The sequence below is a fragment of the Esox lucius genome, chromosome 12, assembly GCF_011004845.1.
Source record: "Esox lucius isolate fEsoLuc1 chromosome 12, fEsoLuc1.pri, whole genome shotgun sequence".
Classification (NCBI taxonomy): Eukaryota; Metazoa; Chordata; class Actinopteri; order Esociformes; family Esocidae; genus Esox; species Esox lucius.
In genome coordinates this window covers 25,456,850-25,475,016 of record NC_047580.1, presented here as the reverse complement: position 1 = coordinate 25,475,016, position 18,167 = coordinate 25,456,850, and the positions used below count along the sequence as shown (strand labels likewise).

The window sequence follows — 18,167 nt, the reverse complement described above, 5'->3', positions numbered from 1 at the left end:
AAAACAACAACACTAATACTCTGTTACAGAGTCTCTTTGCACTGCCTAAGCTAACTCTCCAGGTAATTCACCACATGAATATAATCATATGATCTACTATGATTGCTACAGCCAACTATATTTCACCTTGCCTCCTTCTGACACCCAGATCAAGGCATGAATTTCTGTTAGCTTGGCAAACTTCTCAGTTTGGTTGTTGGCCAACCACCTCAAGCTCAAGCTCAACACGAGAGGTGGCGGCAGGTCCACTCCAAGGCATCTCCATCACGGATGACAACTCAATAGTGTCCCTCTTCCGTAGGTATGTATACAATAGGATGGATTTAAAGAGTATCGAAACAAATTTCTTATCTAACCCAAGGTGAGGCTCTGCATCATTCATGGGGAAGATAACATGTTTACGGTTTCTTTTTTTAATGGTTTGAAAAGGTGTATACATTTTTTGTTTTTGTCATGAATTGGAAATTAATCCTAATTATTTCCAAGGAATACACAATTTCCTGAAATATGAAGTTATCATAAAGAATATCTAGAATATTCTATTATTACAGTAATTATGAAAATGGCTTATGTACCCAAAACACTCTCCTATACTACTTCTTTTCTTGTCTGTCAGACAAATTAAACTCCATCCAGTGGGCTTTCTTATTTTGCTGTCTGGCTGTTCTCCTTTTCTCAAACCTTTTCTCCTATGGGTTATCATCAATTTCTTCCTGTCATCTCTGGAAAAGCCTCCTGAATATACTATTTTTTTCAAAACACCTTTTTGTTCACTCAGGCATTACCAATGGGAGCCATACATCTATGTTCCACTGCCAGATGATGTCAAGACTGGCGCTGACCCAAAGCCCGCCGCACAGCGAGTAGCTCGCAGAGGTCGGCTGTGCGTCTTTTCCCTTCCTGTGCCTCTGTGACATCTTCCTGCTGGTGAGAGCCTTAGGGAGCCGTTTCGGGAGGACTGGACCTGGAGCACAAGGGGCTGAGCACAGCAAATTCAGATTAGTCGGAGTATTTGACAGGGCAGGTGGGGGGAGGGGGGATGTGAGGAAGAGGGAGGATGGTCTTGGACCCAGACCTCCAGCCTGTCTGGACAAGGTACTGGCTGGAAATTGACTTTCCGTGTACCTTAACTAACATCAGGGTGCCTGCCTTAGCAATACGGGCCTGCAGCAAATTCACTGGTCAGTAACACAAGCACTCTGGTCGCTCTGCAGTCTCATTCTCTGATTCTAGAAAGGGAAACTGAGCTTGTGTGTCAGTGTTGAGTCTCAATCTACCTGCTGAACTCATCACATGGAACAATCCCTGTGAGGTTTTCTATTTGGGAGCATGATGTTTAGAGCTTATGGATAGACTGATGTGGAACAGATTAAAACTTGATGAAACTTCGAGAATGCAGAGCAGATTAGAGCACAAAAACACGTGACCTCTTTCCCAGATTCTAACCTTCATCTAAACAGCATGGCAGGAGCTTTGACTTCAAATCAACAAAGTCTTTATCCACTTCTTTAGCATTTTGCACCACAAAGACCTTCAACCTCTCAACCTCCCTCCTCCTTTTCGATTGGGCACACTGCAGTGATTTAGAACCTCTAACATCCCAACAGCTGTGTCAGGGGCTCGGAGCAGAAAGCAGACTATTATTTGCCGTGACTAATCGATACCAGACTTCAAATAAGGCAACCGTGAGATTTGCTAAAATTCACTGGTCAGTAACACAAGAAACCCTGACCCTTGCTAAGGCTCTGCGGACTTCATAAACATCTTATTGGCAAGGCTACTAGAATCAAAGAACGACAACTACAATTCTTAGACTGAGTTCCTGATTTTTAAGCCTTGTTTATAACGGCTATTGATGTTTCATCAGTCTTTATCTTTTCCTGGTCATGTTCTATGCTTGTCTGTTAAAATATAGTTAATTTGACTATCTTCACCTGTACAATACTGTACAATACTGGCACCGTTAGAATGTGGACCCGATCTGGACACGGAAAGCACGGTAGAACCAGGTTCATATAGCCATACAGCCAGACAGAACACGTTTTCTTTTTTATTGTCTTTTTTATCTACAACATCAGCTCATTGAATGTGATTGGTTAAAGGACCAATTAGTGGAATTTTCTTTTATAATTGTTCTGCATCTTTAAAAGCAGCACACACTGACATGCCCTGCTCCCTGCTCCTAACTTCTCCTGTCATTTGAACTGTTCATCAGCAAGCTTTTTGAACATGCCACCCAGCTTGCAGACAACTGCTCCCAGCTGTATCCACTTGAGGATATTTAAACTTATTATGTACTCTCAAACCTTTGGACACGTTTTCCTGTGATTTTGTTCATAATGCTTTAAATGTGTTTGGACCATTCAGTGCACACACACCTTTATTTTCAGAATATAATACACCTTCTAAATATTTGATAGATTTTTTTTAAATCAATACCCCACCCCGTATTGTTTTATTGCAAATGTAGATTTTAGCAAACACTTTCACATTAAAAAATATATATATATATACTAACTGCCGACCTACCTGCTCTCTGCTTTGGCACGGACAGAACCATCCTCCAATCTCAGTGTCAATGTTTTGTTCTTTTTTCTGTAAACTGACACTATTTATGCTATTTATTCCTTATCTAAATAGTGTCATATTCTTGACTGTTATTACTACTTTCACTTTTGACTGAAAGTATAAACTGCCACAGTGCAACAACAGAGGAAATATAAATAATGTAAAAAAAAAAGAAGAAATGAGCCCTTGTTAGAGGAAATGTAATTTTGATAAAAATCTATTTTTATTTCAAAATGTAATACATGTACAACACAAATATCACACAAATATATACATCTATAAATTCTGTATCAACAAATGCACTGCATTTGTGAAGGTTTTCAGATATTAGGTTGTGTTTGTTCTGTGCTTCTCACGACTGTTTTCTCAAGTATAAATAGTCTCTCATTCTATTCTCCATCAGTATAGTTCTGTTATGGTCTGCTTCTAGGATTCCCTGACTTATGGATGAGGAGTTTAATTGGTTCTAGTTAGTGTGGTTTAATGTCTGGTCTTCTATCTGTGACTCATCCTCAGCGGACCAATGCCTCGCATCTTATGACAATCTTTTCCATCCTTTACCTGGAAAAAAAAGAACATTTCAAAGGACAAAGTGAACAATTTGTACTAGGCATGTATTACAGAAATCACATGAAGGAGCAACAACAACAACAGCAATAACAATAAAAGTATAAGGTATAAAATCACAAATAATACATTAGCTTTGTTACATACATGTAATAATTAACCTGTAATAAAGCTGTTTTAATATTGCAGTAGTCATCCATTAAAATACATTTAGAAACATTGGCAAATTAGGAAGGTTTACTTTTTCAAAATATATTTTAAATGTTTTGTTATGCAAAAATCTTCTTAGTACTTCACACATAGTCAGAAGAAGGCACTAACAACTTGGAGCCCTGATGAACTAATTAAATGTATTTGAATAAATTTAAATTCATTTCAATACAAAATTATAAAGTAAACTATAAATTGCATAAACTGTCTCTACCTAACCTTACTGAATTAAATGATGATATTTACTGGGCACATGTGGCCCATCAATTCTCAAATAAATAAATCTTGTAGCCCCAGCGAAAAACAGCTTTAAGCGCAAATGTCAAACCAAAATATAGAGCACATACTATTTCCACATTTGACTTCTAAATGACATTTAATGTAAAACATACGTCTTTCTAAAACAATTAATACCAAAGTAAGACCATGACCACGTGTCTATCTTGAGTCATTAATTCCATTGCCTATTTGGCAGACTTTTGGGCATGTTTTCAAGCTATTGTTTTCTACTCTACATTTTTTTCACTTGCGCACACGGATAATTAAGAAAACGCAATGAATTACCCCTTTCCTTTTGTTGCTCAAACAGAAAGTACAAATGTTTCGAGGCTGCTTTTCACCGCTCTCTCCATGCGCGTATACCGCTCCAAGGCAGGGTTGCCCATCTCCATTCCCGTCTCCGAGCAGCAGGGTGTTGGCAAGGTGAGAGATGTAGCGGGATGCCAGGCGAAGTGTTTCAATTTTGGAGAGCTTTCTGTCCACAGGCTCAGTGGGTATTAGAGTCCGTAGCGCAGTAAATGCAGTGTTAACGCTTTGGGTTCGGTCGCGTTCCCTTGCATTGGCTGCGCTCCGCTGTTTCACTATAAGAACGCCGCTGCCTCCCGATTTACTGGAAATCCTCCGGCGTTTTTCCACGGAAACGCAGCATCCATAGCTCTGGTCCGAACTACCATCGCTCTCACTGCGGTTCTCCTCATCCTCGGACATAATACCAAGTTCCGAGTAGCTGCTCAGATGAGTCGCCATTGGCCGCAGCATGGCAAAGGTCATCATCGAAATGTTTTGGTTATGTTGATCCACGAAAAAATAAGACGTGAAAAATACAATACCAGTAGATGTAATATTCTATGAATGCATCTTTGGGGACCTAATGTAAACTATGCTTATCTTGCCTGTTGTTTAATCCAGGATTGATCATTGTTCGAAGGAGTTGTCGATTTGTAAATGTCTAGTTTGTTTAGTGTTCTGAGCATCCCAGTTAAATGGACAGGCCCACTGAGCTCTTATAGCAGGATGGGAGGAGTTGTTCAAGGCATGCCCACTGCAGCGAAAATGTCATTAGCTATTTTTCAACTCTTACTTTTTGAGTTGTCCTATTTATTAATAAAAAATTTTTACCTTTGTATTTTTTATAATAACCATCAACAAAGGGTTTTACATTTTTTCCTTTACGAATAGTTCATGAAGGCTATGAGGTTGTATGCCTTCTGTATTTATAACCAAAAAAATAACAATAAGTAATTGTTAATTTCTATTTATTGATTAATTGCTTATCTACATTAATTACTATGAACTGAGAATGTCAGATGTTTACAGATGGTCAGATGAGCCTATGGGTGTGGCAGGCATATCAGTTTGTCATGTTTATAGTCTTGTGTATGGTCAGGTCTCTGTGGAGCTTGCAGGGGTCTTTAATGGTTCAAAGAGCTTCTGAAGGTCAGCTGGATACAGCCTTTATTAATATAATAAATATACTGTACAGCCAATAACAATAATATGTAAATCAAGTCAGAATATACCCTAGTTAGGGACAGAAATACTTTCTTGGGGGGGCGGTATTTGGAGACTGGACTCCTATATTTCTAAACACCATCACTCAAAGTAGCTAACCTATCCTCACCGCTTGCTGAGAGTTTTTTTTCCTGGGCAATGTGAAATAGTGAAGTGTTGAGTAAATAAACAATGAGCAGATGTCCCGCTGCCTGGCTGGCCAACAGACCGGGGGTGAACCAGGGACACTTGTCCATTTTCTGGGTCCATCCTAGACAAAAGTAAATGAGGCCTGAGGCAAATGGGTGCTAGCCTAGAAACTTTTACAACAGCCAACAGTCAGGCAACTGGTGTTTTCACCCCGTTGATTGTCAGCATGTGGCGTAATCCCCACTAGTGTGTCACTAGCATCATTACAATCTTACAAATCACTTCACATAAATAGTAAAATGATGACTTACATTCAGGTTCTCTGTCTACTCGTTTTTGCCTGCTTAAGAACAACACACATATTTCACAGGATTTCGCAAGGCTCTTAATGTCTTTCCGGAGGAAGTGTTGCCATTTATCCATGGTGGTGAGCGTCAGCTCATTGGTTTGACTACCTACAGAGGCCCATGGTGTTCAGCCCGGGAATAACATGGGAACTGAGAAGCAACTTTGAGTCAATGAGAATAACAACTGAAAACTGGCTGACCAACATGCATATTTTAGAGCGTATCCCTCACTGATTCTCTCTGAACCCTATAGAAGACAAATATCTCCTTCCTACTGTGGATCTCTTTCCGTGACTATGTTGTAGTTGTTGTTGGATATAAGCCTAGACTATTTGACATGTATGTATGTCTTTCTCAAAATACTACTGAGTATAGCTATTGAAGTACTGATAACAGTAGACACCAACAAGTCCTGTTAAATTCTAAGATCACTAACTGAAACTACTCTACAACCACATCTGAAAATCTGTTTAAAATGCATCCATTTACATCCGAACACAGTCATTTTAACAGACACTCTTTTATTAAGAATTACCTGTTTAAATTAGTATAATGTTTCATCCAAGGCAGCATTATACTGTACTGCATAATGTGTATAATTGAAGCGCAGGCCATGTTTCTCTGAAGTCAAGCCAAGAAGAAAGCATTGGGAAACACAGTCCGCATGGCAGTTTAGCAGGCATCGGAAACACGGATCTGGCTCAGATCACACGGCAGAGGCAGCCGGCAGTAAGAAGGAATTCCGGATAGGGAACACTGGAAAGCCATCATCGCTAAGCCCAACAAAAAAGACAATCCTCATAAATGGCACCCTATTCCCTATATAAGGAACTCCTTGTAAATAGAGCCATAGTTGAAAGCGATGCTTATAGACAAAGCCTAGTCCTCAATAAGACCTTACAGACATCCTTCACTATTGTCCAGAGGTCACTGCTTAGCCGTTTCATTGAGCCTCACTACAAGGTGATGAGGATCAAGAAGGGAAATAAAAGGCTCCGACTCGTGTTTGGAGTTGGGTACAGGAATACTTTTTTTTGTGATGAGACAGATTTTACACAGACTTGTTCAGATTTTCTTTTGCCACTAATTGGTCTTTTGACTAATCATATAAGATATTTTTGCAATAATTGTGCAAAAAGAATTGGGCTGACTGTGGGAGCTATGTTATACTGGACAGGATCACATTTCAGACCCAGCAGTGATGAAGTAGAAACAGCTATAGTATAATTCCTTGAATATGACCTTCTCGGCATACCAGCAGTTTGCCATTGAAAATATAGTGTTAAATGTTTAGTAGCAACATAAAACCCACAATGTGACCACTATGTAATTCCACATAAAACCCCTCTGTCATTACTTCCTGATCCCCATATCCTGCAAAAACCTCAAAGATAAAAATAAATAAAAATAATCCAGCTCCCCATGGAACAAACGCCCTAAAGTAACAGGTGTGGACTCCAAAGGCCATAGACACAAAAAAAATTGGAATAAGGGTTTCGCATGTCAAGAACCTTGTGAGGATATGGTTACTGCCAGACAGTGAGGGAGCAACAGAAAACTGCCTCACATGGACAATTCTTTGAAAACAAATGTACAGTCTTCAAGGGCTACTCAGCAGAGGCTTCCCCAGTCTTCAGTCCCACTTCCTCTGCAAACACAACAGGAGGGAAAGTGGAAGTGGCAAAAACTATGGACGGAGACCCTCATCTGGGTGCAGTGATTCACATTAATTAACCTCTTGTTCGCCTACCTTCCTTTATCAGGGGGAGGCAATTTTTTGCAGTAACATTATTAAAATTAGAAAGGAGTGATGTAACTATTGACCAACGCCATACCGCGTGTCCTTTCATACCGACGCTGCATGTCAAAGCCATGCACGCCTTTGTCCTTGGGATATTCAGAACTATTGACCCAAAATGGTCATAAACAATGTCCAGAAAACCCCTCATTGGACTGAAATGGGTGTCGTGTATAACACTTCTGTAAAGGTCATGGGGCAAATGGAAAACAGGCATGGTGGAAAAGTTTTCTTCCTTTTGAATTCCCCTTCATTCCTGGACCCTCTGACCCCAACATATAGCACCTCCTGGTCCCCTCAAACTCCACAGCAAACACAACCTGGAGCCGATTAACAAGAGGCATCCTTTCTACACACTAGGTGGCTGGGTAAGACAGATAGGCACACAGACAGGAAGGGGGCATGCATGCATGTGTCAAAGCCTGGCCTGTAGTATGGTCCAAAGTGTTCCCTGTTTAACTCCTTTGTCCAGTAAGTCTTGGCTGAAGTGAGGAGGCACCTGGAGCGTGGAGGCACTCTGTTCTCATGACACCTGACCCTTGAACTCTATAACATCCTGTCCACCAGCACCTATCGCGTATTCTGACTTTAGTTTCGTGCTAAACTTCCTCTGATGTCAACGAAGACAGTAAGCAAAAAGTCTTGTGTTTTGGACTTTTACACTGTATTTAATTGTATTTTACTTACACATTTCTCCAAAACAGACAATTTACAAACTAACATACAACTGGAAAAACCGTTGTTTACCTTGGTAATACAGCTAAACAACTGGCATACAATTTGGTATTACAGTCATTAACATTTCTGACAACATTCACAGACCTGAATGTGTTCAATTCTTTCAATAGTTATGCACACGATTATGCAAACTCATTAGCACCAAAAAATATATATATTTTGGGGGAATTGGATCAAAATACCCGAGTATACCCTTGGTCTAATGACACCACTGCTTTTAGCATCACTGGTGATATATCACAGGGAAATGCATTATATATGATACACATGATACAAAACACAGTCACATCTCCACCCGCTGGTCAGTACTTGCACTGTAATAATATACATAATATACGGCTGATTAAAAACATTGGTTTAAGTGGAGGGTCCTGGCCCTCAATTTAAATTTAAAGTAGGTCTGGAGTTGAGGCCCCCAAGTAAGTGCGCAGATCTGCAACATTTGATTTGAAGATCTTTGCTGGAATTGTGTTCATTTTCAACCGTTTGTATGCCTCAAATCTGTGGCAGCCTCCAAAAGAGTAGTAGTAATTCCCTCCTTCCTTGCCCTTGATCCAGAGTATATCAATTGGAGGAACAGTGCTAATGTCTGTAGATTCCTAGGAGAAATAATGAGTGAGTTTTTCTGTGTAATTATAGAGGTCACTTTTCACACAGATCAGGGTAATTCACTTGTTTTACTCATTGATTACATTTAATTTACGTTTCAGCAGTCAGATATTTGTTACTCTAATCCCTAACAGCAACTACGGAATTGTCTATATCTAATATTGTCCACACACGTGCGCAAGACAAATCATAAACATATAAAGTTTTCAAGCGTAGCAAAAGCACATTTCTTGTTAACAAAATGTGTAGGCTATTTCTTTGGAATCTTAACATTTGGGGTTAAAATGTGTCCCTCATCAACCCACTTCTTAAAAAGTTTGTTCCCACTTCAATGATTCGAAGTTTTCATTAAATTGAGTTGCGTGCTGCCACCATTGTAGGGACAGAATTATTTTAAATACATTTGTGTGGCTACCTGAGAATGTTTCATGACAGTGAAATACATTCTAACCCCCTAATGGTAAGTAGATTCCATAGAGATGACACGCGTGTCTTCGTTGACCAGAAATGCGTCTGTACATTTTATTGTTTTTATACAGTATCAGCCTATGGAACGATTCGCAACGAGGGGGGAATAACAAGTGAATATCATAAGACAACTCCGCGATCGAAACTAGGCTAAACTTTACCTTTATAGTACCCATAAGACTCTGCACTTTGCACTCATCTAGCACAGGAGGGATTGGTCGTATGATAACTTCCATTGGCACGTTATGAACATCTTCCACGCTGTCGGAATGAATAGACTTAGGATCGCTGTGTGACTTTCCATCCATTATGTTAGAAGATATTGTCAACTGTATAGCTAAGTGCTTTCTACCGCACCCACCCTTCAAAAAACGCAACATTTGGTTTAGAGTCGTATCAGCGTCATCACATTCCGGGTCAAGAACATTTCCGGGTCTAAGAACATTTCAAAATAAGAGGCCAACAAATTAAACGGACATACATTATATGTATTATTTGTTTACGAAAACGTACCTCTCAGAACATTGACAACAATTAATATTTGTTCATTTTTAAGAGTTATTAATACCCAATAAAAAGGGTATTAATAACATAATAAAATATGTTCAAATGTCAAAATTTAGTCAGTGCGAATGTATATGGAATACATATTTCCTCATAGCTCAAAAACTATTGTATGTGCCACAGTGAAAGTATTGTTGGAACTGTTCAGAGTGTGTAGAGTATTACAAACCTGTCTAATCATGGGGAATTGTGTGGTACATCTAGCAAAACAATATTTTCCACACCCTCTTTAGCCCCCAATGCAATACACTAAAATATACTGTACATGGGATACATATTGCCCTACAGCAAAAACTATTCTATACACTGCAGTGAATGAACTGTATGTAATGTTCAGGAGTTTGTATAGAGTGAAAATATGATTGAATATCAAGGGGCACTAGGTAATTACAATTGTTGCCAAAATTATGTTCACAAATGAAAACCGATCCATGCAAAATGAGTCAGGTAGTGTTTGTTTGTGGATAGTGTCTTACATTTCTGTCGGATCACGGTTTGCATGTGTGGAGTACATGCTGTGTATTTATGGATCACGGTTTGCATGTGTGGAGTACATGCTGTGTATTTATGGATCACTGTTTACATGTGTGGAGTACATGCTGTGTATTTATGGATCACTGTTTACATGTGTGGAGTACATGCTGTGTATTTATGGATCACTGTTTACATGTGTGGAGTACATGCTGTGTATTTATGGATCACTGTTTACATGTGTGGAGTACATGCTGTGTATTTATGGATCACTGTTTACATGTGTGGAGTACATGCTGTGTATTTATGGATCACTGTTTACATGTGTGGAGTACATGCTGTGTATTTATGGATCACTGTTTACATGTGTGGTTTGTATGCTGTGTGTTTACAAATCATGGCTCAAATTTGAGTTGTATGCTGTGAATACAAACATTTTGGCAGTATTCTATCTCCATAGTCATCGCTTGGCGTACATTTTACATGGAGGTAAAATTGGTTTTATATTCGCACATTCACATTCAACAGATATTCAACAGACATTCAACAGACATTCACCAATAGCCATTTACAGCCTTGAAAATCAATAACTTATTCATTGATTGTCATATAGTCATATATATCAAACAACATTGGATTTATTCTATAAATGCCTGCCATACTTTTACAAAAAATATTTGAAAAATATTCTACTTAGGATTTAGTAAAAAATCCAGAAATCTTTAATAGTGCAATTAAAGTTTTGAAAATCAATAACTTATTCATTGATTGACATATACACATCGAACAACAACTGATTTCTTCTATAAATGCCTACCTTACTTTACAACCTTTGTTTTTGAAAAACATTCTACTTAGGATTTATTAGAAATTCCTGAAATCTCTTATACTGCAATCAAAGCTTTGTAAATCAATAACTTATTAATTGAAGGGGGAAGAAGTTTTGCTTAGATTATTTCACAAAATTTTAAGTGAGACTGGTGAGATGGTGAATGTCTGTTAAATGTCTGTTGAATGTGAATGTGCGAATATATATATTATTTTGCCTCCATTACATTTACAAACATTCTCAAGCAATCATTCATACAGAAATACACAGAATGCGTACATCTTTGACATCCGAGTTTATAAAATAGTCCCGTTATGTTAGCCCGTCTTATGTTTGTATGTTATGTTATGTAATCCCAGTACTGAGATTCATAACCTTAACCCTAACCTAATGTTTTTTAAATGTTAACTCCTACCCCTGTACTAGTCATCCATAAAAAAAATTAAATGACATCTTTCATTTTCATTTGTAATATATTATAAGTTTTAGTAGCATTCATTACAATTTATACATTTTACATTGTAATGTATCCTAATCTAACATGTTATACAAATTTGTCTATAACAGAAGTATGTATACTAAGTCACACATTCCTCAGAGGAGGAAATGCGTGAGGGACTTTGAATGTATTCTGGTTGTAAGATGTAACTTGCTTGTCTATGTAGATCTTTACTTGGGATCAATGCCTTTCTTCCTCCACTCATAACATTTTTCGAAATAAAGTTACGGTCTGTCAATATTGTATGGTGTAATCTTAGGTGAAAATTATGTCTGGAAGAGCAGAGTTTGTTTTCACTTCCTTTTTAGCCAGTTGGGGGCATCAGTGTCCACATTATCAGGAGAATCAAGTTGCAAGAACATTACCCCAATTGTAATGATTAAAACAGCTTGTCTTTTGCATGTGAGCTTAACATATAAAGTGGCCTTTGTAACTACCCAACTTACAAACCATCAGATACATTATCTGGATATAACAGAGACATGTGGGAGAAGTGATAGGTGTTGTGGGTGGAGGCCCACTTCATTATTTTCTGTTATGTATTTGTTGGTTTATTTACTTATTTAATTACATTTGTTTGATAATTTTCACAGGCAAAAAAATATAAATATATTAATAGATTTGTGGACATAGATACATTAATAAAAACTTGGTCTGAAGAAATTGCAATAAAATGCATTCTGTAAATAAATTACTTGAGTAAATGAGGTTTACAAAGTGCCTATGGAAATAACAAAGGATAAAATGCTATATCATTTGAGTGGTAAATTGATTCATCTGAGTCATACATTTGACCCCTCATTAGAGAGGTGCGAAGGCCAGCCAGTGTTTGCCACATTGGGCACCTGGAGGGCAATTAGTGTTAACTGTCATGTTGCTCATGGGCAGTTTTTTCTCGATCCAGCAAGCTTTCAATTACTGGTCAGATGTTCTTATTGCCTTATGCCATCAGAAACCATAACATGTCATCCATATTGCAGTTTGCTTTTGTAATCCATGCAAAAAGTATGTTTTATTCCCTGTCACAATTATATTGTAATTATATATCTATATATATATTATATTATATATTTAAATCTACCCCCATTTCTTCACCCAAAATATCTAACCCTAAATCCTACATGCAGACACTCTATCATTGATGCAATCGAGAAGGCTAATTATATGTAGTTTTGTTGAATAATTGGGTTCAAACACAGGTGCAGACTTGGTAGGCATGTCAATTGTTTACTTGGTTTATTTGGATATTGTGCCTGAAATGAAGATTAATACCAATTGTTATGCTAGTTGGGGTTCACATGTGCCAACAGATCTGCTTTTGTAATCAATACTAGATTAGAGGTGCAGGTGAATTCCTGGTCTGAGACCTTGTTGAATGCAGCAGCTTTGACATTTGAGTAGAGCTCGTCTACAGTGCCTCTCAAAAGTATTCAACCCACCTGGATATACCTGCCACATTTTGTAACACAACTAAAAGGTCCCTGGGGGGTGAATTATTTTCAGAGACTCTGTATATGTAGGTATGCCAGTGACTTTACCTGGTTTATATGAGTGTACAGGGGTACAGGGATGTAATGGGGTATAGTGGATCATACAGGTAATGGCTCTGGATGGATGTCTGTTGTTCATTTAGATCCTCTCCGGCAGCATGTTTGTGACAGAAACAAGTGACTGTGGCTAGGGGACATGTGTTACATAACTATACTATGACTTTATCTATGAGGTGATTGGATTACATAGGTCAAAGGTCAAAGGTCAAAGGATGGGAACAACTCCTCCTCCATTTTCTGTGGGTCATACAGGAATCATACTAGAACAGGAGTTCCAGGGTCAAAAGTCCATTGGAATGAGCAGTGGGCTTAAAGGTAGTACACTGTTATTGCATAAGCAGTTTAAAGAGCTGCTTCTGTCACATGGCCATCACTGACAAAAGGCCCAACCTGTCAAACCAATCATTGGTTTAGAAGACATAACAAGACAAACTACCAACTGTAGCCTACTGAGACAGAGCAGCACATCACCCTCCACAAACCCCCTTTTGAGAACCTAAACCTCATTTTTAATACGATTCTGATTTATATTGATACATCTTAGACAGGCTGAGGTAACTTTTAGATAAGGTGAGAACAATATGCTTTGGGAGGCACTTGGCCATTTCAATAAGTAATACATTAAGGTGTCATATATGTTTTTATACAATTTCTCCAAAAGACCACAAGAATACATATCCCAGGTGCACTCCTACACATGCACTTTTACACATGCACTTTTAGGGCACCAGAAGTCTGTTTTAAATAGCAAAACGTATTATGAAATATAGTCTTCGTGAATTGTTATTTACATGGTGCTTCACTCTTTTTTGGCATTATTTCCACTATTTCTCTGTTGGTATCTCATCCACTAAACTATATGTATTTATTTAATGTTATTTTGTACAGAGAAAATTGGAGATCAATAAAGAGAAGACTATGGATGACTACAATGTGTTATGAAAATGTATCTAAAACAGTCCACACCAACTCATATTGCATCAGAATGTTTGTCTTTAGGCCCTTAAGTCCATGTTTGACTTGTCGTTCATAAGAACAAAATTAAGAGACCACTGCACCTTTAGCCTAACAGTTAGAGTGTCTGACCATGTAAGGCAATAAACTTTAATCCCAGGTAGTTAATATTCTCAATTAAGAGCCAGGTAAAACTGTTTGTCTTTGTACTGAATCTGTGATGCTTGTGGTCTATGAAAATGTATTAGCGGTTTCACTCAAATATATTATATACCATGCATTTAATCATAGCAGACTTCATTTATTTATTTATCTCAAAGTTCACAACCTTTGTAAATATATTGCTTCTGATGATAACACACCTTTTAATCACCAACAACAGTCGCTTACGGTATGTAAGAAAAAAGTGCATTTACTTATATCCTGGCAAAACTGACTCTCATTAAAATTCATCCTAGCAATTAGTCATGCAGTTGAAAAGAATAAATAAACTAAATAAATATGCAAACATAATCTGTAGGTGACAAACTTTTATAATGAGGTGCGTACATGTTTAGAATTTTGAAGTATAAGAACATGATCTGCGTTTTCCTTCAAAGAACACTTGGATGATCATGAGCGGGTATAAAAAAAAAACTCTATTTTTGTAGGGATTTCAAAGAACCAGCCAGGTTGCTGTGGTAACCAGAAGGACGTCTGGGCTCGGTGCTTTGCCCAGGTATTACTGGGAAGCTTCAAAGTAGTGAAGAAGATAGAACAATTGTTGGTTTCTTCAACCCACACTCAGCTTCCACACTAATGAGACAATTAAAAATGATTTCTTGGACGGGAGACGCAGGTCACTGCATTAAATCATCACAAACACTTTGAACTACAATATGATAGTGCGTTATTAAGTATTTCCAAAATTGGTCATGGGGGGTCTGGGGGGTTGAAGGGGTTGTTGCAATGTAAGTGTATGTTCACTATAGCCCAGCATATGTTCAAGGGTAGAATAACAAAAGTCCTAAAAGCTTATCGGTGATTGACTAGCAAAAAGAGTTTGTTAATATGGGGTTGTGCAATCTCAGAGCATAATAAAGCATAGTATTCATGACTTGCTCTTCGTCCAAAGCATTTGCGTACTATGTGGAATATTGGGTATTACATATGTGTATAGGTATGTGTCCTTGATTTGAAATGTGTACTTAAAGTGTACTCTCTCTACAATAAGCTGTGGGGGTTGCCATTACAATGCACTTAACAACATCGATGTCAATATTAGCAGGACTTTCTACACATAATATGTATTTTTTTGGAACGGCTGAGCTGCAAATATAAATATTATCTGAAGTTGCAGACCATGCCTCTCCCCTGTCAGCATATCACTTTATACCGTAAATGAAATGACGTATTCAAGTCACGCCTGTCAATCACACAAACCCCACTTTACCGTAGTGCCCCAACAGATCATCACAGGAGAGGAAGAGGCCTTGTCTCTCACATCCAACAGAGATGTAAATTACCCCCACTGTATGTATCTCCACAAGTCCCAGTGCGCTCTCCACACCCCTTCACTGTCACAGCAGCACTAGATCCTGGTACAGTAGCTAGCACATCTCAATTACCTAGATTGCGTTAGTCATACAGATACAGCATCAGGTCATAGACGAGCAGTCTTCACATAATGATTTGCCGTTAATATTGGATTTCATCTCTCATGGGATTGAGCTGGAGCATCACAAGAAAATTACCTGCCAACTTGTCGACAGCAGGTCCTCAAGCTATTTTTATTTATAATACAATGACATGCTTTTAAGGTGATAATTATTCTGACAGTGATGTTCACTCTTCTAAAGTAACTCTTTGAGAGATTAAGTGTCTTTAAATTGTGACAGGCTTCATTTTTGTCACTGCTGAATGGAGATTTTTTTTCTGTCTGTTGTGTTCTTACACTGTGTTGAACAAGCATACGTGCAAAAACAAACATTCGTGAATGTGGATGATTCAGACAGAACAGGAAAATAAAGTTGATCTCCAAAAAATAAGGTATAAAAAATACAACCCTTGTCTGCTGAGGACTTGGGTTTGTGCCTAATTCAAGCGGTGCCCTTTTTGACTTTTGCCGGGACCTTGATTAAATAAAGTGAAGCTCAGATAATTCAAATGCACAAAAATCTGATTTTGACGTGACTTCAAAAGAGAAGCAGAAGGAAGAGGTGGACCCTCTGCCAAGAGAGACAGGAGCAAGCAGATGGGTTTTACATAAACAGCAAAAACATCAAGAACAGTGAGCTAAAGAGCTTGGCAGTCTCATCTGATGAAACAGACCAGGGAGAAATCGAGATGCTTTAATGAGCTCCTCTGTCCTGTGATACACATACTGAATGTGCAAGGACAAACTGTTAGCTCATAAAGACACATTTATAGTTATGGTTACAGTGGCCTTGACTGCCCATGAACCAACTGTTAATTGTTGACAGTAAAAAACAATTAATTCAATTTTGGACCTAAGGATATGGTCATTTTGTACACTATCTACTAACAACAATAAATTCAAAATAGTTTGGAAAAATTAAACCTTTATTGAATTTTACTTTCAGATGATCATTCTGATTTTAGAAGTAGTCATTTGTCAGGATATTTACCTTCCCGTGTAAGTCAGTCATCCAACAGATGGCGCCATACAGATGCAGACGGATGGTATAATGCTCCGAACATCAAAACAAAAACCACACTTGTTAGATTAATTTGCTTGTAAAGTTAAGCTTCATAGTCCTCTCTATGGATCTAATAAAAAAAAGGAATTACACACTCATCACAACACAATCTGTTAAACACGCAAGTCTTTCTGACATCCCCCACAGCGTACCACAGGACTTGCTCTGTCCATGGTTCTGAAATACAGGATCCATTTTGGATTTGTCTTCTCTGTGTGGCCCCTCTTTCTGGAGGGGATTGTGACAGATTTCCTCGCTGACAGTTACTTACAAGGCAGAGGCCGTATGAGGTCAATCTCTTTGAAGAACAAGTAAGGCTAGCATGCTCAATATTGCAGGTACTATTGAATAATTCAGTTGATGTGCTTCTAATGGCCCTGTGGCTGGGACGCCGGTCTGGTGGGTAGGTGGAGGAAAGAGACGGCAGTAGTCAGGCACCAGAGAGACATGACAGCGGGTCCCAAAATGGCAGCCTATTCCCTGAATAGCAAACTGCTTATGACCACTTTGGTCAGAAGCAGTGCACTGAATGGGGAATGAGGTGCCATTTTGGCTGAGACTTGATGTGAGGAAGACGTCCACAGGGCCATGACAGTAGTCTGAATCTTCCCTCTGAGGGGTCACAGTCTGATTATTTACAGCCCGTCTTATTAGACGCTTCAGGCAGAACACCCGGGGGATGATATGCTGATGGGATTGGATTCCATTGGTCCCGACTATCACCAGGTAATGATTGACTGTTTATAGTCATTGTTAAATCTGACCAGGGATAACAGCTGCTACACAAAACATTTTACGTGTGCTTGTGTGTGTGTGTGTGTGTGTGTGTGTGTAGAACTCAGACCTTCAGGTGCTGTATTAGATGTGTGTTTCTCACATATGTGTTTTCAGTAAAGAATTCTATCTAATAACATATAAAATGACTTTGGTTATAATTATAGATAAAACTATGTTTATGTGAGAAATAAATTCTGTAAAGCTTGGTTTTTGGGAGGTCAGTGGGTACATGCACATGTCGGCAACTATGCCCTTGCCTCTCTGGAATATTACTAATGAGGGATCACAATATACTGCTGTTGTGCGCATAAACCTCTATATATGCTGCATTGTTCCAGTTGGCCTTTGAATGGAGAAAGGTCCCAGTGAATAAATGTTCTACAAAGCATTTTCCCACCTCCCATTCCCAACCCAGCCTACTGTCTGTCTATCTCATTATACCGTTTCATTGCTGCTGTAGGACACTGAAGGACACCGCCGCCACCAATTCAATTCAAGTCTTGTTGTATATTCCCTGGAAACCAATCAAGAAAAGCCCAGAATAATAATCCCCATCCGCTGCCATGATTCATTTTTATTTTGTTCCATATTTTTCTCTC

The 18,167-nt window shown here is 38.5% G+C and overlaps 2 protein-coding genes across 2 annotated transcripts; both read right to left on the bottom strand.

Moving 5' to 3' along the window:
- Nucleotides 1–2,858: 2,858 nt before the first annotated feature.
- Nucleotides 2,859–4,611, bottom strand: tcf15 (transcription factor 15). The gene is made up of 2 exons (XM_010890595.3): nt 3,910–4,611; nt 2,859–3,129 (listed from the first exon to the last, which is right to left on the bottom strand). Exons 1-2 carry the CDS (start codon nt 4,396–4,398, stop codon nt 3,064–3,066), a joined length of 555 nt encoding a protein of 184 aa, XP_010888897.1. The 5' UTR covers nt 4,399–4,611; the 3' UTR covers nt 2,859–3,063.
- A 3,439-nt stretch (nt 4,612–8,050) lies between these two features.
- Nucleotides 8,051–9,644, bottom strand: srxn1 (sulfiredoxin 1 homolog (S. cerevisiae)). The gene is made up of 2 exons (XM_010890596.2): nt 9,387–9,644; nt 8,051–8,747 (listed from the first exon to the last, which is right to left on the bottom strand). Exons 1-2 carry the CDS (start codon nt 9,603–9,605, stop codon nt 8,538–8,540), a joined length of 429 nt encoding a protein of 142 aa, XP_010888898.1. The 5' UTR covers nt 9,606–9,644; the 3' UTR covers nt 8,051–8,537.
- Nucleotides 9,645–18,167: the final 8,523 nt, after the last annotated feature.